We start from the raw sequence: 26,297 nt of genomic DNA, 5'->3' as shown, positions 1-26,297 counted from the left end.
GAAGCATTTTACAGCCATGATAATGTATCTCTGAAATTAAGCATCCTAAGCACGGCTGATTGTCTTTTAGTTAATTTATCACTGTGGAGTATCTATACAGTCACTTACAATGACAGGCTGTAGTATGGACAGTAAACCCTTCCTGTGGCAGGCTGCATCTGCAGGCTTTGTCTGAACTTGTGATATAAATGTTCCTGATAGCCCTTGTTTTCCTACCAGACGAGATTGGTTATTGTCCCTGTTCGTGCATACATATGCAAGGGAAACAAGGAACCACGCTGAGTAATGCTGGAGCTGCTCCAGGTCCTCCTTACACACTCCAAACTCCTCCTGTCCCCTGGCTTTTCTCAGCAGAGGACAACTATCAGGTGTCCCCAGTGCGTTTGATGCATCAGCTCCTGTGCTAGATACTCCTCCGTTCAGAGACCCACAGATTTTTATCACTGACCTTTTCAGGAAAAGTGCATTTTGGACATTTTGAATGTAAAGACATTGATGCACTTCTGACTAGAGATAGGTGCTTGGTTGGTTCATTAGCAAGATCTGAGTTTCATCCAGTGATTGTAAGTCTGATGATCTGACCACATTACCTTGGTTTCTGAGCATTGCAGTACTGTGTAATGCAAGTCTAGGGTGTATATTTTAAATAGCATTTTATGGCGGTAAGTGCTGGTTTGTATGATCATGTTTTAATTTGTATGGTACCTGTTTATGAGACTAGTGTGTTTACATCATGAACTCCACGTTTGTGTATTCCGTTCAAACTGTTGATGATGGCTTGATGGATACCCTGCTGATACAGAGCTGAGCTCCAGTGACTCTCTGTTACTGGTTTTAGTGTGCTGTTGAAAGGGAAGCAGTGCGTTCTGCTCTGTCCCTTCCCAGTCACCTCTAATGCATGCTTCTTAAAAGTAAGAATTTCTTGCATGGTCTGGATTTCATTGCAAGCTATTCGAGAAACAAATACTGATACATTGTAACATTTCAAAAACACTACTGTACATTTTTTCAGGCTGGCTGAGTGCTGCTGAGCAGCACCATTTCAGCATTAAGTTAATTGTAAGGAAAGTGCTCCCAGGTGTTGCAGCTTGGTTTGGGTACTGAGGTCCAGATTGCTAAAAACTTGCTTAATTATACCCCACTGGACCCAAATGTTTTTATGTTATCAAAGGAATTGTAAGTACACCTTTTATTTAGAATGCTTGTTAAGGTATAAATTGTAGTTAATTCTATTAATGTACTGAAGAAAAATAGAAAAATATCTTCCTGGAAAGATTATCTTGATGATTTTTTGCCGCAAAGCAATTCTTCATCAGTCTGAGAGGTCTAATGAATGAAAAGACAGGATATGCTATAAGGAGGAACAGAGAAAAAGCATATGGGATTAGGATAGGCAGAAACATCTACTGATCCAATGGTGAAAAGGAGTTATTCCTCAAAGTTCAGGGCAAATCACACTACTTCTATGTTTTCTTTTTTAGGAGGAATCCTTCCCTTGAAAGGAAAAGCTTAGTTCCTCTATGAAAATCAACAATTACGGGCAGCATAACCTGCCTATCAAGTTTTCTGTTTGGAAAATAAAACTGCTTTGATGAGGGATAATAAAGCCACATCAGAAGGAGTTAGATTGTGTTTGTCTTCCAGAAACAAGCAAGGCTGCGAACATCCTTTTAAGCCTTAATTTTGTCTAAGCAGTGGCTCATTTCAGAGACTGACAGGTAAAATGACTGATGCCAGGAAGGCAGTTTTCTTTTGGCTGCTGACACCCTTCCAGTTCTGTGACTTGTGCCCCGACACTGTGCAGCACCATCATAGTTGCTCTGCAATGATTTTCTTACAGCGGAGTTGCAGATGCACAAAGAGTACAGTGGAGCTTTGCATAGAAGCGTAAGTGGATTTGTATGTAGGGGAGTTACCATTCCTTATGAGTTCAGATGCAACAGTGGAATAGCTGATATGCAAGAGGACAAAGCCCAAAGGCACAGGGAAGTTTGAAGCTTAGCAAACTCCAAGGAGTTGTTCAAAATGTGATGACAGTACTATTTTTTAAAATGTATACCAGCTTTTCTCTTGGAGCTTCTGCTTTCAAGGTACTGTGACTTCTGTTTTAAAAGGCTGATGGTTTCCAAAATGTACAAGGTCTGACTCAGCTGAAATTGTTTACAGGGGTTTTGGTTTCTTTGATTCGATAGCAGCAAAACCACACATTAAAATAGGAGAAGGGAGATTGGTGGGGCTTTTTTCATTACTGGGCAAATGTTTCCTGAGATGTTAAAATAAATCCATTTTGTTGCAGGTAAGATAAAATGCAAGCCCTTGGTGTAATTGAATGTCTGTGGAGCCATTCTTTCATCTGTTACAGCTCCTTCAGATCACAAAAGGTGACAGGAGTACCTTTCGAGAGCTGTAGGAGCTCTTTCTTCAATCTTTGGTATCCCTTCCATTTCACAACACTGATTTTCCCACATTTTTCTGTGCATGTTTGAGAATACACAAGTGGCCTCATGTACCAAATAGCTCCTCAGTTACTGGGGCTTGGTACAAGACCAAACAAGTCAGTGACAAGATTTCGCTCCAGCAGACCTTGTATCATGAACTTTCAGTATGTACTGAAAAGAACGTACCAAATCAAAGCAAGTTTTCCTTCAAAGAAGCCAAGATATCTTCCCACTGAGAGAATTTTTCTTGCCAAATGCTGGCTCTCCAACTGTGGCCATCTTGACTAGGGAGCTATTTAAAGCAAGGATGCTATGATTTTTTTTTTTCATTATGGCATGACTTTATTTCACTTCTCATGGATGGCTGAGCTGTTGATGCTCAAACTTTCCTTAAATGTTATGTTCAGACAGAAATCAAGATCAGGACACTGTTTGTGTTGTTTCTGCTGTTGTAATCATAATAATTTCTCTTTATCTGATATATTCCATCCTTGCTTAAGTCAGAGCACACCCCACATGGTTGTTGCATCCACTTGAATGTATATTGTCTCTTATACTCTCTGACATGGTTTATAGCTGGTAAAGAAAGGGCATCATAAGGGTGGTTCAGAAACTGGGCCCAGATATGCCAGTCTCAGTTAAGATAAATGCCATTGCCTTGGATGAGAAACTGTCCCTTGTCTGATCCCTTGGTCACAAAACAGGGATGTGGCATTATGTACATTAGACGGCATCTTGTGTGAATTCGGTTTTCTAAGTTTGCTGCAAGGTTACAGGCCGTGGAATAAGTACTTGGTGCTTCGATGTTTATTATTGCCCTTATGATGAGCAACCAGTGTCTTTTTGACAGAAAAAAATTGATCTTTTCCAAAAGCTTGCAGCAAGTAATCATCTAGGTTATGTATGCAAATAAAACTTCTCACTGCCTAAACACCAGTAATAGAATTGAACTAGTTTATTTAAAGATGTAAATATGCACATGCTTGGTTTTAATTGGAATAACTCATTTTCTCATCTCTGCCCTTGTCATACAAAACAGGTTTACATTTATCCAACCTTCTTTCTAACACCACTCTTCTTGTTGCTCTTTCCTCTGTTGCTATATTCCCCTGCCACCAGTCTTCTTGTGAATCAGGTGTCATGCAGACATCATTATCATCTACTCATATCTTCTAGTGAGACTATGCCAAATCTTGTTTTGCATAACATCTTTAAGAGACCATGTTTTTTCTCTGTATATGTATCCCACATGCTCAGTTCCCTGCTCTGTTATGCCTTAGTTATTGCACCTCAGCATATGACCACTAGGGATGAATCCATCAAAATGCAACATGCTTAGTCTCATTCTTGCAGTCTCTCATGGTCTGTCTTCTCACTGATTCAACTAACCTTTCATATAGTATCCAAGTATTTATACTCTCTTCCTTATCAGCCCAGAATGCCAGTTCATCTTTGAGGATATTGAGGATATTGCCCCTGAGAAATGACTTTCAGAGCTTGCATTTCCTTGTGACACAAAAATGGTTTATCTGCTTATGTGCCAAGATGACTCCTAATTGATGTTAACTGAATGCTTTTCCTATGCTAATTCCTTCTGTCTTTAAACAGCTGTTGTCTATTGTCTAAAACCAAGATCTTTCACGAAGAAAATACCTTCTTCCTGTGCTTTGGCTTTGTGCAGTACCTAATGCAATGGGTTTCTGAAACATGATTTAGGTTATGGACATAGTTCCAAAAATAATAAAGTACAACTTGTTTGTACTAGTGATTACCTCTAATAGCATTGTTTATGTCTTGTCTTTTTTATAGTTTTATTTACAAGCAGTACCTTTTAGATTTCTGTAAATTTCAAAGTCAGAACAGTTCATTCTGGGATTATAAAGTAAGAGCTAAAACCTTCCATAAATATTCAGGACTACTGAACACAAAAATAAAGGATGCCAGCAATTTAGGCTGCATTTATGTTATTATTTCAAGGCAGTTTACAGTCTTGGAAAAAAGGAAAATTTTTTTTCTCCATTTGCTTACATTTTATACTACTTTGTTTTTAGAAATGGTTCGACTGTTTCCCTGAAGGAGATGGTGAGAATGAATTCAAAGCCTGTTGAAGCCAGTGGAGCATTAGTCAGATTTGACATTTGTTTGTTTGTGCCTTTGATATAGAAGAAAGGTTGGGTGGATTTTTTAAATAAAAATACATAAATCTGATTGCAAAGCTACAAAATTGGTAAATTGTCTTGAGGGCAGGTCTGGGCCCTGAAGCTGATTTTAAATTATGTTCTTAATTGACTGAATTTAAAGATTACTTCTTTTTGAACAACCTCATATGGATAAGAAAGAGAAATCCCAAGTTCATTAATTGGTGGGTTTGACTTTCTTTTTTTTCTTTTTTTTCTTTTTCTGATTGATACTTTGTTTGACAAGATAGGCATCACCAGAATAGTTACCTAGAAAATGAGTTCTTAGTTTCTTTTACACAGAATTTAGTTTTGACTCAAAAAATAGTGGCCTCTGCCAGAGGCAAACTGTAATCTGGCAGTCACACAAGGCCCTAAAGACTTCAGAGGAGCTGAGCAGAATGGCCCATATATCTCGTTTTAAAGCTTCCTTCAATAGCTTTGAGTCCAATGAGGATCTGTGTGTTGGAAAGATCTGCCTCTTGACACAGCAACAGAGGAAGAAAGATTAGGCAGACAGTGTTCCCTATGTGGAGGCCTAATTTCTTTCTTTATCAAAAGGACCTTAGCAATGTGCTGTTAGATACGATGTGTTTTTTACCTTAATCAAGATGATGATGATGATGATGATGGTCTTCACTGTGTCATCATAATTTTGTGTGGCAAATTATGAAATTTGAGGGGAGGGGGAGGCATTTTTAAGATATGGTAGGAGAAAAGAGAATATGCATATTACCTGCAAAGCTTTTAAATTTCCTAAATCTGATGAGTGTGCTGTGTTTTTTGAAACTGCTAATGGCCTGATTACTTTATCATCCTACTGATAAAACGATGGGCTTTAGGATATCTGTTACATCTCTGCTGCTGTGTGCAGTTTTGTGTAAGGCATGCATATTGGATAAAATGTGCACGTAAAGAGATCGCCTTAGATCCATTTACACCTTCATGTGAATGTGCAGTTGAGGTAAATGTGGGCAAAATTCAGTTGCAGAAAGCTTTTAGATAAATAGGACAGGGTCTCTGTTGCTGAAAAATAGCAGAGCTCCTTTGACATCAAATAGTGTAAATCCACAGAGCATCCTTGGTGACCCATGCCATCCTGCTTTAATTTACATATATCACTCTTTTCATCTCTGCTACTGAACTGGATAGCCCAGTGTATGAGGAATCCCTTTCTTTCTCCCCTTGCAGAGAGGGGTTAGTCCCAAGTCTGGGAGTTAGTCTGGGAGCTTCTCTCCAGCTCCAGCTGTTTATCAAAAACTCTCTGTACTGAAATGGCCCTTCTGTAGCACTGCAGGAGCTTGCCTGCTTAGAGGAGTGACTGTGCTGGATTAAACTGAATGTCCAGAAGACTGTCATCTCAGTTGTCTCTGACCTTTGTGCAATAACAGCTAGTAGATGGTTTCCAGTGCCATTTGTCCTATAGACAGCCTGGATTCAAGAGCTTGCATGCTTTTTGAAGGTGTTCCTTTTGACTTCACCATGGCCAGGATATCATCTTCCCACACAGTGACAAAATTTGGTACCAAAACAAACCACAGGTGAAGGTTTAGGGTAGAAGTTGTACTGAAGGTAGGCCAGGTGAAATGTATGTCACAAATCCATGGCATGCTGCTGGATGTTTCTTCTGCTGGTTCTGATTACAAGGTTAGGAATTTCTTGGACTGACATAATGATTTATTAAGGCAAGTTGTTAACAGAAATCATCATAAAGCCCAGGGAGAAACACAAAGTATTCCTCCACATTTGCATACTATGGTAGTAAAACTCATTGTATATATAAATATTTATTATATATTGATAGATACATATATTTTACAGATATATATTTCTAGAGCTTGCAACCGGACTTGTCTATCTCGCATTGGCCTTTTTAGCCATCAGCGCGCTTGTAGCAAGCGTGGGTAGAGCCCTTCTCAAATCTTCGTTCGCGAAGCCCAGCCATGATGATGATTTCTAGAGCTATATATGTACTTTTTGAAATACGAGGCAAAGCATAAGATGGTTTGCACCTTAAGGAAAAATTACTCTCACAGCTATCCCTAAAGAAGTAGGCTCCTCTATATTTTTTCCCTTTAGTGTGAATGCTCACAGGTTGTATGCTAGGCTTCTTCTGGAGGAAACTGGTTACCGAGAGAGCCCTGTTCTGAGTACACAGGATTCATCCTTCAGGATTCAGAGTTCCTGAGGGGCAGAGCTGTCAGGAGTCGTTGACATTTAAAGGAGAGGAGGCTGTATTCTATGAATGCTGTGCAAATCTCTCAGAGGTTTTGAAAACAGGGAGTAAATGCAAACTATATATAAAGACGTGAAGCCAAGGTGCTCTTGGTAACCTGCATGACTGCAGATGTGAACTGCTGCACTGCACTAGATTTGGATACAGAGGATGAAATTTGTTGTTATCCCAGGAACACAGCTGATGCTGACATCTATTCAGATTCATTTTGCTTACAGAGAAAGAACAGAAATCTTCACTGTTAGTAAAAGCTATTTTTGAATATGTTAGGATACAAGATAAAAAGAATTATGAAGACAGATTCAAATTAATTTGGAGTCACAGAAGGGGGACTAGGAGGCATTTTGGTGGTGTAGTAAATTAGTACAGAGATCTTTCACCTCCAGCCACTGGGTTCAATCTCATGCCAACCTGCAGGCTGATAGAAACTGAGTGATTTAAACTGTGTCCTTACTAGGGCATGGCCATGGTTTCTTGTGTGTGCCTCTCTTCAGTTGTAAAGTGTTTCCATTATATTAAATTATTAAATGTCAGAGTGTGGGAATATTGTTTTGTACATTTACAAAATTGATACATTTTCAACATCAATTATAGCATTTATAAGAATAGCTTTGTCCTGATTGAATTAAAGTATTTCAAAACACAGCTATTGGAATTAATGCAGCTGTTTTATATGAGCATTCTCACGGGAATATGGAAGCTCTTTATTCTCTTATTTATATATGACGAGTTAATGTATGTATGTTTATACTCCTTATGGTCCTTTTTTTAATAATAAAAATTACTAGAGAAGGGAATTGTCTGTTTTTAAAAACCGTAGACCCTCAATCTTTCCTTTTTACATGATAGCCAGGCTTGGATGTAGCTAATGTCGTTTGGATGTTCAGTACAACATATGCTCAAAAACACAACCAGCTACATTGATAAGATAACCCTACTTCTCCACATACTATGGATGCAGATTTAAATTTAACACTGTTAAACTGTGGAGGTGAAATGAGAAATCATGCGAGGCCTTTTCCAAAGATCCAACCATAAAGCATACATTCAAATGATACCAAGTGATAAATTAATAAAAGTGAAACAGCTCCATGTTTATGTTTCTCTCCTGCTCCATAACTCAGACATTTTGCAGATATGTTTGGTTGTGCCATACGGTCTTCTTCTATCAGAAATTTACAAAGATCTGAATAATGTTATATAAAAATTGGGAGAAAAGCTCTGGTATTTTTCATTGTTGCGATTATGGTCTGGTGCATGGTATAGGTGACAGAATATCTATATTCTGGACAAGATGAGATACAACTTTCAGTAGGTATCTCTAACAGCGTGAAATAAATATTATTTTATGTATTTATTTTATTTTGGAAATGTATTATAATCTCTTATTGCTGAGGCAATATTTTATTAATCGTTCTCTCCTGGAAGAAAACTAGTCAGTCATGAATTCTTACAGTTCCGGAAGCTGCATACGACAGCCTTTGTGGACAAGAAAATGACCTTTTTGAGAATTAAAGAAGCATAGATGTTTGTCAATAAAAGCCCAAATGTATATATGTGGCCCAAATGTGCCACTCTTGCTCACTGGAGTAATTCTGTTTACTTCAGGAAAAAGAACTATTACTGTGACAGTATAAAGCACGTAGTGAAATTTGTAATTCCTTAAATAATTTGTCTCTGGGGATGGTTAATGCATATTCAAGCATTTTAATTGCAGTGTATTGTATTTTATTTTCAGACTAAGGGCTAATGTATACAGCAGTTTTCAGTGTTATTGTATAATGTGTGATGTCTCTGATTAAAGATTATTTGTGTGCTGGGGGTTTTATTATTATTATTTTTATTTACTTCATAGACACACTTCACAAAATATCATAGGCTGGCATCTCTACAGTAGCTCGGAGCTGCTCTTTAAAATGTCCTTGACTTTAAATAAGTATATAGCCAGAATAGGCATATTCTTGGCTTCAATGTAATTTGCCTTAGTCCACTCTCTGACAAGGCTGTTTAGGAGGGAGGATGCCAGTGGTTTCCAAGAGGAAAATTTATACTGGGGGAAATGCAGTGTTTGACAGTAATACAAAAGGACATGAGAGGCAGGTATGAAGGCACCTACTACAAGGGATTCCAAATTTTAATTGGACTTTTATTTGCTTCCACAATACTAACTGTTGGAGAATTTATTAATTAAATAAAAACAGTAGAATTCCTCTGACATCATTAGGCTTGGGGGAAGCTGAAAATGTACTGCATTACTTTAGCAACGAGTCGTATGTTCTGCTTGGGCCATTTACTGGGAAGAGCATTGCAAAGAAGAACATGAAAGGATATCAGAATCCTTCTCCATTGCATTTTTCTTGGGTTTTTTTCACATGTTGGGTTTAGGGAATGGGATAGCTAAGAGTACTTATTTTTACCAGGATAAAACCCCTCACAGTTTGAATATTCTGTTTTAAATATAAAGAACCAGGATAGCCTACCTCTTGGCATCCTTTTCCAGTAAGGATATGGGACTGAGTACCTTTACAGCTTTACCTGGGCTTTCAAGTTGCCATCTCTAAAATACACCATGTTGTAATTCCTCTTTCATGTCATGTTGAAAACATGCAGGGCTCAAAAGGGCTAACAGGTCTGTAAGCTTCCTAAGGCCCTCCTGTTTCTCTTCAATTCAAGACAGATAGTTCTGAAGGTTAGACCAATGCGATAAGGCAATAATGATCTTTTTATTGCCACGTGATAACCATCTGATTTCTTATTTTCATGTAATTGGTTGGTTTGCTATAGAGGAGGTAAGGATGATTTAAGAACTTCTTGGAAACAAGCCTCACTGCATTAGCAACTGAAACCAACCCAGAGTTAGCTGAGGTTTTTTCATACTTTTCAGTAGAGTATTTTAGAGACCATTAAATGTGAAATTAATTAATCTTTATGATTCCTTTGGGAGATGTGAGATTGTTATTAGTCGTGTTTTACAGATGGGGAAACTGAGATAGTTTCAGGCAACTCACTTCTGTGTAGTGAACCACTGGTGGAGCAAGGATGATAGCATAACACCTCCTGACTGATTGCTAGCCTTCTGCCTCAGCTGCAAACAATGTCGTTTTATTGATGGACTGCTGTGTCTCCAAACTCTTTCGTATCTATGCCAGCTTGTAAGTGCCTTAGGCATACTTAAGTTCTGGGTCCAGGTACCACAAATTCTGCATCCAAAGCGTAAGACATATAGTTAAGATGTCTGTCAAAATGTTGATTTAATAACCTTGCCACACATGACATAAGAATTCTGGGAGAGCGTGAGGCGCAGGACTGGTTTCGATGTGCCATTCATTTCCTTTGACCCCACCAGTGCTTCTCTCCAGCTCCCTAGTGCAATTTCTTTTATCTCGCTCTTGAAGCCTTGCTGAAAACAACCATGTTTACTGTGTAGTCTTAATTTGCTCCCTGAAAACCGTCCTTATGATATGCAGGGGCTGTGAAAGAAGAGAACATACACAAGCCTGCAGCTGATGGCTGGATCGTAATATATAAAAAGAAAGGGAAAGGGATACAGTAATGCTCAGTAACTCTAATTCTGGTACATCCTAACTTCATGCTTGATAAAAAAAATGTACCTTTAATTTGAGATCTACAGTGTCATTCCTTGAGTTTGTTTGTTTCCCTTGTATTCTCAGAGAACCCAAAGGAAGTGTGCTGCTCGCCACTGTAGCAACAACATCCTATGTAGGTAATGATAGCCCATCCAACCCCAGCCTCCAAGACTACCACACAGGCTGTTTCAGCTTGTAAGGGATTAACAACTTTACCTGAAAGAGTAACAAGCCTTTTATCCTTTAGGCACCAGCTATTGCAGGGTGTGCACATCATGTTTGAACAGTGCCCTCTCCAGTGGGATTGAGAAAGAAACAAAAGAGGAGTGGAGGACAGTTGAGGGGAGGGACCCCAGCAGCCTGGGACAGGGTGTATTGAGCCCTGGATGATTCTGCTTTCTGACTGATTTGGCTGCTCCCAGGGTCGATGCACAGCCTGAAAAGAAGAGGGCTCTGTTGGGGTGGTGGCTCCTGGGGACCCTGCCGCTGGCTGCCTTTAACCACACTGTATTTCCTTTTTATTGCACCTGCAAGCGGTACTCGGGAGCAAGACACTAAATTTTGTATACCGTCTGGATGTCAGCAAGCATTGCAAAGAGCGGGGTTGTATTCCAGTTAGGATGCCAGTTTGGCTTAGCAAACTAATGCAAGTGGGACAGAATAGCTCCGGGTTTGTTTTGCTCACTCCGACATGCTGAGCTGGGCTAAAAATCATTTTCATTTTCACCTCATTTCCCAGAGAAAAAAAATCCTCTCCGTTATTATTTTCTCCTCCTCTCCAAGAGACTGTTTCGTTTTGTTGAAAACAGACAGAAAAAACCTTTTGTTTCTAAATTCTTTTTCCTCTAAACCTCATCATGACTGTAAATCCAGGAGTAGTGGTGTAATAGGTTTTGGACCATGCTTTTAATCCTGTAAGGTGGGCACAGAAACCCCCCTTAAACATTTTTGTTCTGTTTTTGAATTCACAAGAAATGTGTAATATTTCTGCATTTGGTAGCACGTTGTTAAATTTGTAAGGCGGATCACCAGCTTTACATTTATGGGCTGAGTTCATAATACATTTCTGATATGTCCATCCTTGGATCCAGCATTGACGTCAGTAAAAAGTTTCACCTTCCTGACTTTCAGCTGTTGGTATATGGTAAAAATAAAACTTTCAACAGCTCAAATGCCTTCCCATGTCTTCTGATCTCCTGCATCCTGGATTTTACTTGAAATATGATGGTCTAGGGTCTCGTGTAGGAAAGGAGAGATTGAGGGGGTGATGGGACAGGGCAAGGGGTGGCTGCATCCATACGGATGTCAGCAAAGTGCAGAGCAATGCCACATGCCAGAAAATACTGCAACTACCTCTTGCATTTTGTATAAGCAATTTTCCAGTCTGTTGTCTTCTGTCAAATGCAATGTTCTGAGACATTTAAATAAAATAAATATTGCTGTTGAGATATATTTAGAACCATGTGAAATTTCTCTTGTGAAACTCCCAGCCAGGCAAAACATGCTGGCTTTCAGGTTTCGATACCACTTGAACCTTCGTCTGGGTTTGTCAAAGAGGTTGCTCATGAAATCTGTCTGTGAGGGTGGGCTGCTTTCCCAAGGAGGCCGTCAGAGGTCCTGCCTGCCACTACGGACGCTGCCAGAAGATTTAGGCAAACCAGGAGTGGGTCCAGGTGAGCTTCAGAACAGAGTTGAGTTTCTCACAGATAGAAGGAAGGTCAAAAAAGCAAATGATGAGAACAGGCTGCTGATGGAAATTGAAATGGAGGCTTGCATAAACCTCCCACCCCTGCTCGTTGTAATCACTGAGCTTTCACATTTGCCTGTCTTCCCAGATGTTCATTGCTTATCTAATGAAGATGGGTGTTGGTGTAATGAGTACTGGCACACATTGGGACTGGCCAAGGCAAGAGTAGGTGCGTGGAAATCCTCTAGAGGTGGGGTGAGAGCCCACTAAAATGGAGGCCTTGGTAGGGCCCTGGGGCATGGTGGTAGGGCCCTGGGGCAGGGTAGCCTGCCCCTGGCTTGACCATCCAGCTTCCTCTCTCCCTCTCCTCTAGCAAGCACAGGGGTGCTTCCAGAACATCCCCTCTGCCCCATGGAGTCATCCTCACCCTAAAGTGCTTCTATTTTGCCCCCTGGGGTGCAGTTGGGTGAAGCACACCTGCTCAGCTGTAGCCCTGTTTTGAGGCTTCTTGAGTGTGAAATGCCTTAGATGTGCACATCACATTCCTCCAGCTTTGGGGAGGGAGGGAGGCTGGCAGCACAACAGTTTGGCACGCTGGGACTGCTGGTGCCACACAGGCTCCAGTTGGTGACACACAGGCTCCAGTGCACTTCTCCCCCAGTACTAACATCCAGTCAAGTGGATTTTGATAAAGCAGCAAGCAATGTTCTCTCCCTTTTCCTGGTGAGATGGGGAGGGGAGGCTGAGCATACCTTTAAATCACTGTCCTTTCCTTTTATAAGGATTCTCAAAATCATTTCAAAATATACAAAGGCTTTATTATAAAATATATATTTGTGAGGAAGCAGGCAGTTTTGTTCATCACAGTGGTGGTGTAGCTATGGACATTATAAGATAAAATTTTAAATAGCATTTAACATAATTATATACATTGTTTAATGTATATAACAGCTCTTTTAATTATTATTTTTAACTCAATAGGGCCCTTCTTTCATTCATTTAGAAGTTAGCCTTGTTTGATAACGTGCTAGGAAGGGATACAGAAACCTTTATTCTTCCAGAGGGTTGAATTCTTTTGTGAGATATGATAGACAAAGCTGGCATCCCTTGTAGAAGATATGTAAAGCCTGTCTCCAGACATTGTGACATTGCTACAGACAGAGTTTGTCATCCATAAATTTACAGCTTATTTCAGTCTATTCATAAATTGACTAAATTTTTTTTTTGAAAGAAAAAAATATATATAGGTGTATAAAATACCCAGTTACAGGTTGTGTTCTATTTAGCCCTTGATTGAAACGTATTGCTCCTCAGTATCTTTTAGCTATGAAAATTATAATATGGAACAGAGATTAGAATGAAATTATCATGGCTAGAAGGCATTTACTCAGTGGTGGCAGCCACATAAACCTGAGCCCTGAGAATGATGATAATGCATTAGGTTCTGCATGCCCGATATTATTGCTGTACATTATGTATGTTTCATTTATACTATTTCGCACACACCAGCAACGCTGACAGATAGGTAATTACTCTCTGCGCCAATGAACACTTATCAGTCCCGCCGCTGTTTATTGCAGGGATGAAGTGCGCTTGTCAGTCAAGGTCACTTGTTTGTGTGTCCTTTTTAATAGTTCTTTCACAGTTGTTGAACTTTGCGGGTGATTCTTATGGCAGGCTTTCGTCAGGTTGCTTTACTACATCGCCTGCCTTATTAAAGTCATTTGTATTTATCGCTTTAATTGATAAACAACCAAGTTGCAGGAAGCAGGACTGGAAAGAATAAGGAGTATGTTTTATTGGTCAGCTGATCCACAGGGGTGTTCGGTCATGGATGACCTAAAAAACCAGCATTTTGCAGAGACCCTCAGACCCTGCTGTGCCACCAGCATAAGCTGGTGAAATCTCTTGTGATAAAGATAAACATGAATTTAATGGTAATGGATACCAACACAATCTGCAGACTGCTGTAGGGCTACTGCTTGTGCTTTTTGGTAGGATATTTGCCAGTTCTGAGCAGGGCTCTTATTGTTTGCACCCTCAGGACATGCATGCAATAGACCAAGCCACTTTGCCTTCAAATCAGGGTTTCCTTTTCTGTAAGAAGCCTCACAGAAACTGTATTATTGCATAAAATAGTCTTTATAGGCTATGTGTGTGACTCTACAATTATTTTTTTCAAATTAATAGTGTCAAAGGCATTGTGGCAAGCCCAAAATTTCTGTGATTACAAAGAAAAAAAATTAGAAGCTTTCTCTTTTTCTCTTTTTTTCTCTTTCTCTTTTTTTCTCCTTTTCTCTTTTTTTTCTCTTTTTTCTTTTTTCTCTTTTTTCTCTTTTTTCCCCTCTTTCTTTCTCTTCTTTCCTTCCTTCCATCCTTCCTTCCTTCCTTCTTTCCTTCCTTCCTGTTTGCTGCTGAAGCTTTATTAGAAAACAGAATAACCTCTAGGATATAATAATTTATCCAGTCAAGATAACTGGAGCTATTTCCTTAAGCCTGTAATCACCCTGAGTTTGTGTGTTGTGAGATTTATACTGCAGTTCCTTATTACCAAAGAAACAGTTAAAAAGGATTTATGTAGTGTGTACAGTGAGTGTGTCTGGCATTTCTGTATGTTCCCAACTTCTGCACTCTGGTACCTCCTTGGTCCTTATTTGTAGAGGGCACTATTTTGAAGTGGAGACTGAACATTCAATTAAATGCAAATTTTATTCAGGCATTAAAGCAGAATCACATTCATTCATTAAACTCAAATGATGCTTTTATTTAGAAAAATATATCAGCACATGGTAGCACCACATGCTGCTTATAAATAACTATGGTGATCCGGTTGTGCAAAAGTATATAATTTCATTATTAAAGGATTTAAACTCCTTACAAGGTGCATGGTGTCCATGAATGTTTCACTTAATTTGATTACATCCATAGAAAAAGCATTTCACTTACATGGGAGGCAGTGGGTCTCCTGTCTTACGGCGCCTTTCTAATGCATTATGATCCCAATCTCACACTTGTAGGTCCTGACTTGGCTGGACGTGTTTAATATTTCGGGTGCACAAATGCAGATTTGAGCAATTCGGTTCATTTCTGAATCTAGCCTACCAAGCTCCCACGTTTTCAAACCACTTCCTTTTCTTAGTTCTTAGTTACCAGAGTGTTACAAAGAAAGGGGTTTGATCTCATGTAGATAGCACAGCATTAATTACCCTGACACTAATTAAACTGCATCAAACAAATACCACCGTGTTCCTCAGGGGGACAACAGAAGGCAGTTTAAAATAATTACTGGAGCTTCATGCATGTGTGAAGTTTTCATTACTCTTAGGACACAAGCAAAAGAGATTTGATATCATTAAAATCCCCCCCTTTAGTGTTTGCAAAAAATGACTAAAATTTCCTTGGAGCATATTGATGTCTAAATAGTAGTGATTTCAGTTATTGAGAATAGTAACTTTTCTTTAAGAATTGTAAGCCTGTGAAGCAGGAACAGGTGTTCCAGTCCACATTCTGGTATGATTATGTATTAGCTTATGTTTGTCAGACCATTTCATTAACCACCCACTGCTATCACATATACATATACTTTGTTCTTTCTGAACCATGAAATGAAATGCATATATCTTCACTAATGCTTGCTATCAATGTAAATGAGAAAAGGAGGCTTATTACCAATCACTGCTGCTGTGAAGCACACACCTCTGTACAGTTACAGGTAATAAACATCTTTTTGTAAGTAGGAAGCAAGATATATTGAGTTCTGTGTACAGTAAGAAGCAGACGTGCCTTCGACTGCACTCCAGTATTAATAAATTGCAATTCCCAGATGTGTACACATTCAACAGGATATCCTAAAGCACCTTTCTGAATCAGAAGGCACTATTCCTTTTCACGCTCTTTTACATCTCGTAAATGTTTTGAAGCCAGCAAAACTTTGCTGGTTAGCCATTAACAGGCAGCTTCTACAAGGAAAATTTGAGCATGTTTGCACCACTGAGCAAGTTCCAGTTTCTGCATCAGCTGTTGCCCCTGTCAGAGGCAGCATCAGCTTTATAGGCCCTTTGAAAAAGTCGGTGGAAGAGTGATGTCCCTGCCCAGGATGGGGGTTGGACCAGACAGCCTTTGAAAGGCCCCTTCCAACCCAACCCATTCCATACAGTTCCTCATGCCACAGACTGGCAAGCAAAGATGACACCAGAGACAGTAAGTGCGGACAATGCGGAGTTCCAGCCTTCTGCAAATGCGGTACTTTGCTCATGCTTACTTGATTATACAGGAAGCGCCACTTGCCCTTTTCTAAGTTCATGAGTGTGTGTGCTTCGTATTTCCCAGTGCTTTAAAAGCCACTGAACCCATTGTACAGGGTCATTTAGCCTCTTTATTTCTAGAAGTCGACAGTGTTAGTAAACTTCTTTGAATTTAGTACTGATGGCAAGGGCCTATGGTGACAGGTATGTGAGACAAGAAAGCATTTCTAGATCTGCACTAGGTATAGTGTTCTGAGCATGTGATTCTTTCTCAAAATTTGATTATGTATAATTTGAATGTTTATAATCATTTATCATGACCTGCTTACTTTCTGGAACCTTTGAGGAACTATTTAAAAGATTTTATCTGTGATGGAATGTCCGATTATGCTGGGGGTGCTTCTATTTTAAATTAAAGTATTGTCTTGATATTACTAAATCTGCTGCCTGCAATATAACATTGAATTAGAGTTGTGCAATTGACAGACTAAGTAGAGATGATCAAAACTGATTGGAGAGGAAATACAAAATTAATCCAGTTGTAGGATTCTGTGAACCCAACAAACACGCACAACAGAATACTTTTATTTCTTTGGAGCCAGATGGTTTGTCCTATTTTAAGCTGATAGATTCTTCATGCATTTCTTTTGGATGTCATTGGTTTTAACTGCCAGACAGTATCTACTGTTAGAAGTTTCCTTATTCCTGGATTATTTAAAGAGTATTTTTGGCACATTCAAATGATCATACTGTACACCAAGTTAATTTTTCCTTACACTTAGCTCATACGTGAAAAAAGTGTTTATATAATGAAAAAAACCCTCTAAAATGAACAGTTCTTTTTTTCCTTCTTTTGACATGATGTTGACAGAAGTCGCTTTGATGTAGTTTAGAGTCATGAATTTTCTATCTGTTCTGTTTTTCCTGGGGCTCCATCTATTCAGACATCCTGATCTGTCATTTTGCAACACTTTGTGAAGTGCTTGACAGATAGCGGTTTTGACAAGTGCTGGACATCAGCAGCAATTCAGAATAAGCAGTGTATATTTCTCCAGGTAAAGTGACAAAACGTCTAAAAGCGTAAGAAGAACTGTACAGTCTTCAATCACATTTAATGTTACAAAGCAAGACTTTTTCTGCTTTCTCCATTTATTCTAGTAGCGTGCAGTGGCTCAGACTTGGGTATCTGCTGGAATTTTGAATTGATAACTTTTTCTTTTCTTTCTATATTTCCTAATGTATGACTAATTTCTCCAGTCTGCTTAAAAAATGAAAGGGCTTGCTGAGACATATCCAGAAAAATGCAGCACAATTAAATTTTCATGTAATAATAATTTCCAGGGTCTTCTAGTATTTGACATAGTCAATATGTGTGTGATCAATTATTTCCACATTCATTATTGTAGTTCGTTGGTGTGTTTGGGTTTTTTTTGTAATGTCATTTTAAGTATATAAATATAGCATGTATGAAGAACATAATTCAGGAAAATCACCATTATTCATTAATTATTCTATTTCCTATTCCACTTCCCAAATCCTTTCTTGACGGTGGTGTGTGCTATATCACCCATAGGTAATCATAGATTGCATATTTACATTATGTAGTATATTGAAAATGTAAAACATTTCATATAATTATTCTGCATCTGTATTCACTCAAGAAACAGCTGTTGAAAGTTGAGGGGGATGCAAAATGGCACAGCCTGAAGATGTTCTTGTTCATTCAGCTAACTCCTCTTTGATGTGATACCTACTGGCAGGGTTGTGTGGTGAATTCAACTTCTTTGACAGCCATCAGCCCCACTGACCAGTAGTTTCAGTTTTTGTAGTTAGGGGAAAGATGAGAAAAAAATATTTCCATAATTTAGGGGTTTTTTTTTCAGCTGCTGGATCGAAAACCCCTGCCAACAGCTATCTAAATCAACACCATGCCAACATGTTCTGTAGTCCGAAGGTCACTCAAACATCTGGCCCCACAGTCTTGTTCTTTAAGGTTTGTCACTGGGCAGCATCTGTTTATAGATTCTTTCTCAACCTCTCTTTGATCACTTTGACAGCAAAAAGAAGCTTCTATCACCCTTGATGTGTTAAGATAAAAATATCAGGAAGATCAGACCATTGTAAAATTTGGTTCAATTTCATATAATGCTGTATCTGCGCATTTAGTTTCTTAAGTTTAGTTGTTGTTTTTTTTCTTCTTGGCTGAGTTAGAGAGTATTGTATATTACTCTCCACAGCTGAGATTAAAAAAAAAATATTGTCAGAGCTGATATGTTCAGTGGGATTGTGAAAACGACTACACTAAGCAGGTCTTGCCCAGCTGAGCTTGGTCAGCATTAAAAAAAAAAAATTTGGAAAGTGAGCAGAGCCGGCATATTTAGCTCTGATCTATTTTGAGTAAGATGTTATCTAACTCCCTCTACCATCTCTGTCCTCTGTACTCTGACAAAGAGTTACCTTTTGATAAAGGTTTATTTATGCTCTTATGTCTGCAGATATTTCTCTTATAAATAATCATGGGGAAAATGGAAATATCACTGCTTCCTGTTCCTTTTACTAACTTCGAGTTAACTTTTACACCTGCCATTACCAAACAATGTGGAACTTCTTGCTTTATTCCAGACAAGAACAAATGAGCATTCTTTATCCCGGTCTTTTTATTTTAAAAAACATTTGGTAGTGTTTGACAATATTAGAATGGATATATTTTTAAACATTACTGAAATCGAGTTTGTACCATAATAGAAAAGATCTTGCACAGAAATGTGCACATAAAGGCCTTAGTCCTGTACATCTACCATGGGTAGTCACCTCAGTTCTGTAATGGTTAAATAGAAATGAGCCACAGTCTCATTTCACCTTGACTGTTGACAGCCAGTAGGCAGTTAAATTTTTTTATCATAATCAGCCAAGTGTAAGAAAATAATCACACGTAGAAATGAGGAGGAGACACATCTTAGTTGGGTGCTGTCTGATTTTATACAGGAATGCCTATATCAGGTGGCCCAAGTCAGGGGGCCACATTCCCACCGTTCTCTCAGGTGCAACCATCCTGGGCATTGGGTGCAGGTAGCAGTCTCCTCTCAATTGCTGGCAGTGTAACAAGAAAGGGGACGCCTGAGCAGTGAGGGTCAAGTACTGCTGGCAGATTGGAGCTTTAGTTGAAAACTCTGTTTTCCCCAAGAATACAGGAAAGTCGTGAAGAGTCTTAGCGGGGAAGCTAAGTTTGAACCCAACACAGGGGAGAGATGAAAGCTGAAAGGCAGGTATGGGCTCTTTCCCCACCAGAACACCCCACCACAGAGGTGCTCAGAATGAAGAAGGTAGAACTTAATCCATACTAAACCATGTCCAGCAGCTTTGAGGAGCAAGATGACATGGCCAGTTGATGAGATTTCTAGTTGTACGAAAGAAGGGAAAGGTCAATCTTCAGAGATATTTTCAGTAAGAAGTGACAACATTTTGTTATAATCTAATATGCAAAGAAGGCCAAGTCTAAGACTGTGGATCTGAAATATACAGAGGGTAGGCGCTTCCATAGTAACTGTGAAAGAGATGTAGGCTTTGAATTTAAATTCCAGCTAACACATTTAATAGTGTACAAACTGTTTAGGATAGATTATTTCAGAGTAATTCTGCCTAGGATCTTGCTTTCTATTAGAGCAATCTTGTGACATGGGTCAACTGCACAATCCTACATCTTCTGACTTCTCCTATCTCTTACTTCATGTCATGATGCTTTCTTTGCAGTTTCTTCTTCTACATAATCTTTTAAGTCCTATGAGGAGAGGCTGAGGGAGCTGTGGCTATTTAGCCTGAAGAAGAGGAGGCTTAGGAGAGACCTCATCACTCTCTACAACTACTTGAAAAGAGGTTGTACCAGGTGGGCGTCGGTCTCTTCTTCAAGGCAATCAGCAGTAGGACAAGAGGGCATGGTTTTAAGCTCTGTCAGGGGAGGTTTAGGTTGGAAAATAGAAAGAAATTTTTTCTAGAGAAAGTAATCAGGCATTGGAATGGGCTGCCCAGGGAGGTGGTTGATTCGCCGTCCCTGGAGGTTTTTAAGATGAGACTGGATGTGGCACTGAGTGCCATGGCCTAGTAACCGCAGCGGTGTTGGATTAAGGGCTGGACTTGATGATCTCAGAGGTCTTTTCCAACCTGGTTGATTCTATGATTTTGTGACTTTATGAAAGTATGAGCCTTTTCATTTGCCTTACTGCTTTTAACTGTACATTGCTCAATCCCATCATCCTTCCTCCTTTAGTTCTCCTTTCCTTTGTTGCAATATTTTACCTGTTCTCCTTGTCTGCTCTAATAAAATTTCATTGTTGTAGAGCTGAATTAGTGAAAACAAGTCTTAGACCCTTCCATTCACTTACATACAGTATTTGGCTCAGGAAATATGTTACCTGAAGGAGACGACATAAGAAAGCAAAGACTGTTCAGTGGGAATTTTGCCTCATAAACTTTTTGTAGAACAGCTGCAGTTGGTATCACCTGCAAGAATCAAATGATTAGTCCTATGCTAACATCAGAAAGACATAGGCACTTTCTGGGAAAAATAATGCAGATTTACACAGGAGAAACCCTTCTGTACCCTCTGAGGTGAATTGGAGACTTGTTCTTGGAGGTGGTACAGTTTTGAGCAGCAGGAAGGCTATATGTTAGTGGCAATTGGACTGAAAGATGATATTAGCTAGAAATAAGAGTCTTTACATAACCCACAATTGCTTAGTTTTGAGTAGGTAAATAGTTGTACAGAAACTCTCCAGGAATACAAGAACCTGAAAGAAAGGGAAGAATCAGGTTAATCCTGTTCTTTGTTTAAGGCTCTAATATGGTTAAAACTTCAGACAAAACTTGAATTGATAAAGTAAATAGCTAGATAGGAATGAGTTTATATGAATAATAGCATTGTGAGCAGTGCAGTGAGCACACACATGAAAGCAGTACAGTTTTCAGCACTACAGCTGCAAGATGAGACCTCTGTTTCACTAGTTGCAAAAAAGCTTATATTGGCTTGTGCTTTTTTATGTAGTATTTTTCTTTCACAGGTAGACTTTTATGATGTATTAATACAGAATGAGCAAGCCTTTGGTCTAAGAGTACACATGAATGAAGACTGTGTATTCTGTTGTGTCTGCTTCTGGCTTTTTTCCTCCACTCTCCAAGTCAGAAACATGTTTTGCTAACATTTTGTGTTTGTCATTTTAGATTTAAAGGTAAGAATGGTCAAGGTGAGACTAATACCTCCCCTAGCTGTATTTCCTGGTGACTCTAAGGCCAGAAGCAGGTGTGTGCCAGGGAATCCATGGCAGGAGAAATATGCACAGAAACAAACATACCTTTTGCATCTTGCAGTTTCTGTGAATCAGAGACTGAGAGGTTGTCTGGACTGTGAGCAGTATTTTCATAATTTTAGACTTTCCAAAGATAGATTTCACTGGGTGGTTATCATTTTGAACTTTTAGTTTCTACAGTAGTTTCCACAGACACCCTGAGAGGCTCTAGTTAAAGGACAGTCCTTTAATAACTACAAGGTCTGGACCAACTTGGTTAAGATACTGCCGCCTCATCCCCGGAGTTCGGCATTTTTATTTCTCTTGTTTTCTATTTTCCTAGGTCTTTGTGTGACTTCCAAATTCTTGTTGATCCTGTTCTCCCACTTCTCTTACCTTCTTCCCTCTCCATGAGCTTATCTCAGGCAGCTCAGCCCAGCTGGCTGGTTGGGAATGTGTCTGCTGTGCTCTCACACAGTAGAGATGGGACCCACTAGGTGGGCACAGGGTGTTGCAGGCACACCGTGCATAGAGCCAGCACAACCAACAGCTGTGTCTCTGGTGGACTGAGGATGTTATGGTGCTTAGAAAACAGTCATTTTAGTGGGATTATCAGCTCCATTTTTTGGTCAAGGAGCGCTTCTAATTAAGAATCGTGGGTCTTTAATGTGTCAGTTATGTCTTTAAAATGAGTTGCTGGCATTGTTCTGTGTTGTCTGAGAGCACAACTGGTTTAAAGCCCCTAGGAAGACATCCCTGACTCACTGGCTGCAAGGCAGATTTGAACTGATGGCTGATGTTTGTTTTCTGTGATGAAACTTCCCTCAGATGATATTGAAGGCTGAAGAGCCTTTCCAAGGCAGACTAGAATATTTTATGTAAAAAAAAAAAAAAAAAAAAAAAAAAAAAAAAAAAAAAAAAAAAAAAAAAAAAAAAAAAAAAAAAAAAAAAAAAAAAAAAAAAAAAAAAAAAAAAAAAAAAAAAAAAAGGACTGATTGCAGTGCAAAAGAGCATGTTACAGAGGCTATAAGTATTTTGCCACGTTTCTTGCACAAACAATGAGACTCATAACTGTTTATGCCACCTGTAATTAAAAATAAGATAATCCCAGCAATTTGAGAAAGTCTTACATGATTAATATCCATTTCCTAGTTGCTTGCTGCAGTGAAAGATAATTAATTGTAAAGACATTTTTAGAAGCAGCACAATAATCTTCTCTAACCAAAAGTAAATGTTTAAAAAGTAAGAAAATTGATAATGCAATTCATTATGTGCATATTACAATAATCTAACCTCCTTGGTAGAAAGTTGGTGCCTAGGGACAGTATTATCCACACATTAAATTGAAATGAACAATAACATTCTCTTTATCATTGCAGTCTAGGAAATGGGAGATGTAACATAGCTGCAGCCCTACAGAGTTGCCTAGGTTGAGATTTCAGAGCAGTTCTTGAAAATGCAGATCTATTCACAGTCTTTCTCTAGATATTCCAAAAGGGTGTTTCAGTTACAAATTTTAAGACTTACCCTAAATGTATTCATAGGTTCTGCATATAAAATTTCTCAATGCTGCTGAATTTCACAGGTGGATTTTTATCTACTTGATGGGTTAATTCTGTGTCCACCTGGGTTTGAGTTTTAACCTGTGTTTTGAATACACTAGCTCCACAAGTAAGTATTCATTGAACATGGATTTTAGTTAATTGTAAACATTGTATTTCAAACTTAGCCATATTATTTCCAAAACAAATATTAATGAAGGAAACAATAAACATAAACACTTATTTTTAAAATGCAGATGTACAAGAAAATAAATAACTGATATTGTTAATAGTAGATATGGAAAATAATACACAATTAATGCAAGCTGTTGTGCTGAATGTTTTCTTGAAAGACTGTACACTCTTAACCAATTGAGTATATGGTTATAATTTACCTACAATATTTTCCTAATATTACAGATGGCAGTAGAAGCTCAAGATTAAATTACTTATCTGGTTTTCAATTAGACTTCAACAGGTTGCTTGTAATATAACAAGAAAATGAGCATTTAAAGTCATATGAGTTGAAACCATAAAATTGTAATGCGCAAGTAGGTAAAATACACTACTGATAGTAAGGAAAATGGCAAGAATTGAATTAGCTCTATATAAGTGTGTGTAATAATGTGTAATTTGTGCTATGAATGTATGCTTTGTTGTTTATTCATTTTAAAGAAGAGAGGCCAATATGAGCTTTATTAGTAAAAATGAAGAAACAATGTATCTATTGCAAGAAATAGAAAAAACTTGAAATGAAATCATGAAATATAGAGGGATAAAAGGCAGTTTTTGTGTTTGATGTGTTGGTGTTGATTTAGTTGTACGTATATATACAGAGGCATATATTTCTTTAATCTTAAGAAGTCTCTCAGCAAACCATGAAGTGTCTGCTGTGTGATTTTCTTTTCTATGGAGAATCAATATGCTCTTCAGAGGAGGAGTATGATGTGCCAGGCAATGTCCTGTTGTTAGGATGCAGAGCAGCAGAAGCTCAGAAGCTGAAGACAACATAAAGAAGTAGAGATTTATGAAATAATTGCTTTGTAAGAATTTTTCTGTACGAGTTTTGAGCTTGATATCTAATTTCTGCTGCATTCCAGCTGACTTCATCTTGGGGCTCTCTTTTCTAGGAGAAATCTGCACTTGCAGGAGCTCCTGTGGGTTTCAGCAGGTATTGGTCAAAGGAACCTGTGATTCTTCTTGTTGAAATGTGGCCCAGACTAAAAAAGTGGTAATTTTTTACCCTTATTTGGAAACCATCCCAGATTCATGGATTGGGTAAATGACATCAAGCTTGTTCTTCTTTTTCTAGTCTGGGTATGGCCTGGCCTTGGGCTTGAGTCAAGATGACTTGAGCTAGCAGAGCTGTAGCAAGACGTGGCAGCGTGAGCAGAGTGCACGTTTCAGACAGTGCTGTCCATTAGTTTGTTCAGGAGGTCGTCACCTGCATCAGGCATTCAGAGGTAGCTATATTTAATTTCATTTACCTTATGAAAACACTTAAAGCAAGAACTCTTCATGCTGCAAGAGCATCAAATCACACGAAAATAAAACGAAAACAAACAAAAAACCAAAGCAAAACCCATAAACAAATGCCAAACAAACAAAAAAACCCAAAACCAAAAACAAAAACAAACAAAAAAAAACCCAGCAAAAATCCATCTTTGAGTATGTAGATCTGTAGTCTGTAAATAGCTGCACACTTAATTCCGCAGTGTGGTTTGAGCTAAGCATTTGCTTGAGTTCTGCAGGTTTTGGAGCCCTGTATTGTGTAGTGCTTAGTTTTGTTGCTGGTGTGTTAAGACCACGATATTCTAATGTGCGTGTCCTGAATTATATAATACTACTGAGCACCCTTTCTAATTTTCTTAATGCTGTGAGTCATTCAGCTTCTGGGCATTAGTTAAGTTGTTACATAGATGATTTCCCTCATAATTGTAGAGAGTTTTGCTGCCTTGTTTTTCTCTTTTTCTTTGGCAAACAGGATTGTTTCAGTAGTGGTAATAGAGTTGCCTGTTGCTATTGTGAGTTTAGCCAGCTGTGAAGCTGCACTTATGTTTGTTATTACCCTGCTCTTCGTTATGAAATGCAGCCTATTAATTATTTCACTAAAATGTAGCCACTGGGCCCAATCCTGGGGGACATTCCACTTTCTCCTGCTGCCTTACATTTCCGCTCATTTTAATGGCAGTTCAGGCAGTTTCTTTACTTTGATGTGCAATTTCCCTTGACTGTCAGAGTTTCAGAATAGTACCCATTTTTAAGCATTAAAACGTTTGACCTGTAACTCTCCTGGATTGCTGCATTTGATTTAATAGCTCCATTTTGATTTTTTTTTATCTTTGGCTCTGGTTGGTATTGCAGTGGACTTGTTGGGAAGTTAATAGCTATCATGTCAGTTTTTATTTTCTAAATGAAACAATGCCCCCTGGTGCTCTAGGATTCAAGAGGTCTTATTTTACAGTCAAAATAAAAATAAAATAAATTAAATTATTTTCAGACAGATACTTATTGTCCCTAAATCTGCTAGCTACCACTCAAATGCTGTCATTGTCACTCACAGGGGATGGGGAAGAACTCTTTCCAGCACTGAGCAACAGAGAGAAGTCAAAAGGAGAGTAACGAGGAATAAAAGCAAATTACAAAAGAAACATGCGTCCATTAGGCAGGGTAAAAGCAAATTACAGAAGAGAAAAATAAAATTAGAGGGTTAAGACAAGAAAAAGTCTAATGAAAGACCAGTCAGAGAAAAGTAAAATTAAAACTGTCTGCTTAATGAATTGTAAAATCTAGATAGTGATAGAGAAGCAGCAATAATATTAAAAAATGGAAGTACTTTTTTATAAAAAGATTGTATTTAATAAAGGTATTACAGAAGAAAAGGACAAAGAGGGTATGAAAAATATGCAGTGAAGAGCATTAAATTAAAATGGCAAATCTTAAAAGGAAGATGACATAGAAGGTATATATAAGTGCATGAATGCTACAGGAATTAGTAGAATAAATGTAGTTTGATATTTTCTGTGCATAACAAAATCGATTATTGATGCAGAAATTTAATCCAAAGTCCTGTCAAAGTTAAAATGTAAGCAAACCTGCTAAGCAGTG

At 38.5% G+C, this 26,297-nt stretch overlaps 1 protein-coding gene across 4 annotated transcripts in view; it reads left to right on the top strand.

The window, feature by feature from the left end:
• The window catches only part of LOC114062632 (25-hydroxycholesterol 7-alpha-hydroxylase), a 128,388-nt gene that overhangs the window by 62,112 nt on the left and 39,979 nt on the right, over positions 1–26,297 (top strand). The window contains exon 1 of one of the 4 annotated variants that reach the window (XM_027894322.1): positions 18,281–18,362. The exons of 2 other annotated variants lie outside the window; for them this stretch is intronic. In XM_027894322.1, coding sequence (XP_027750123.1) covers positions 18,298–18,362 — 65 coding nt within the window. In that variant the 5' untranslated portion in view covers positions 18,281–18,297. Of the gene's footprint in view, positions 1–18,280; positions 18,363–22,116; positions 22,146–26,297 lie in introns of those variants that run through there. One more of the 4 variants, XM_027894323.1, reaches the window with a different exon arrangement.

Source organism: Empidonax traillii, unplaced genomic scaffold, assembly GCF_003031625.1.
Source record: "Empidonax traillii isolate 1590-97213 ecotype Southwest subspecies unplaced genomic scaffold, ASM303162v1 scaffold425:size1421777, whole genome shotgun sequence".
Classification (NCBI taxonomy): Eukaryota; Metazoa; Chordata; class Aves; order Passeriformes; family Tyrannidae; genus Empidonax; species Empidonax traillii.
The sequence above is the reverse complement of the archived record's forward strand: the minus strand, read 5'-3'. Positions and strand labels throughout refer to the sequence as shown.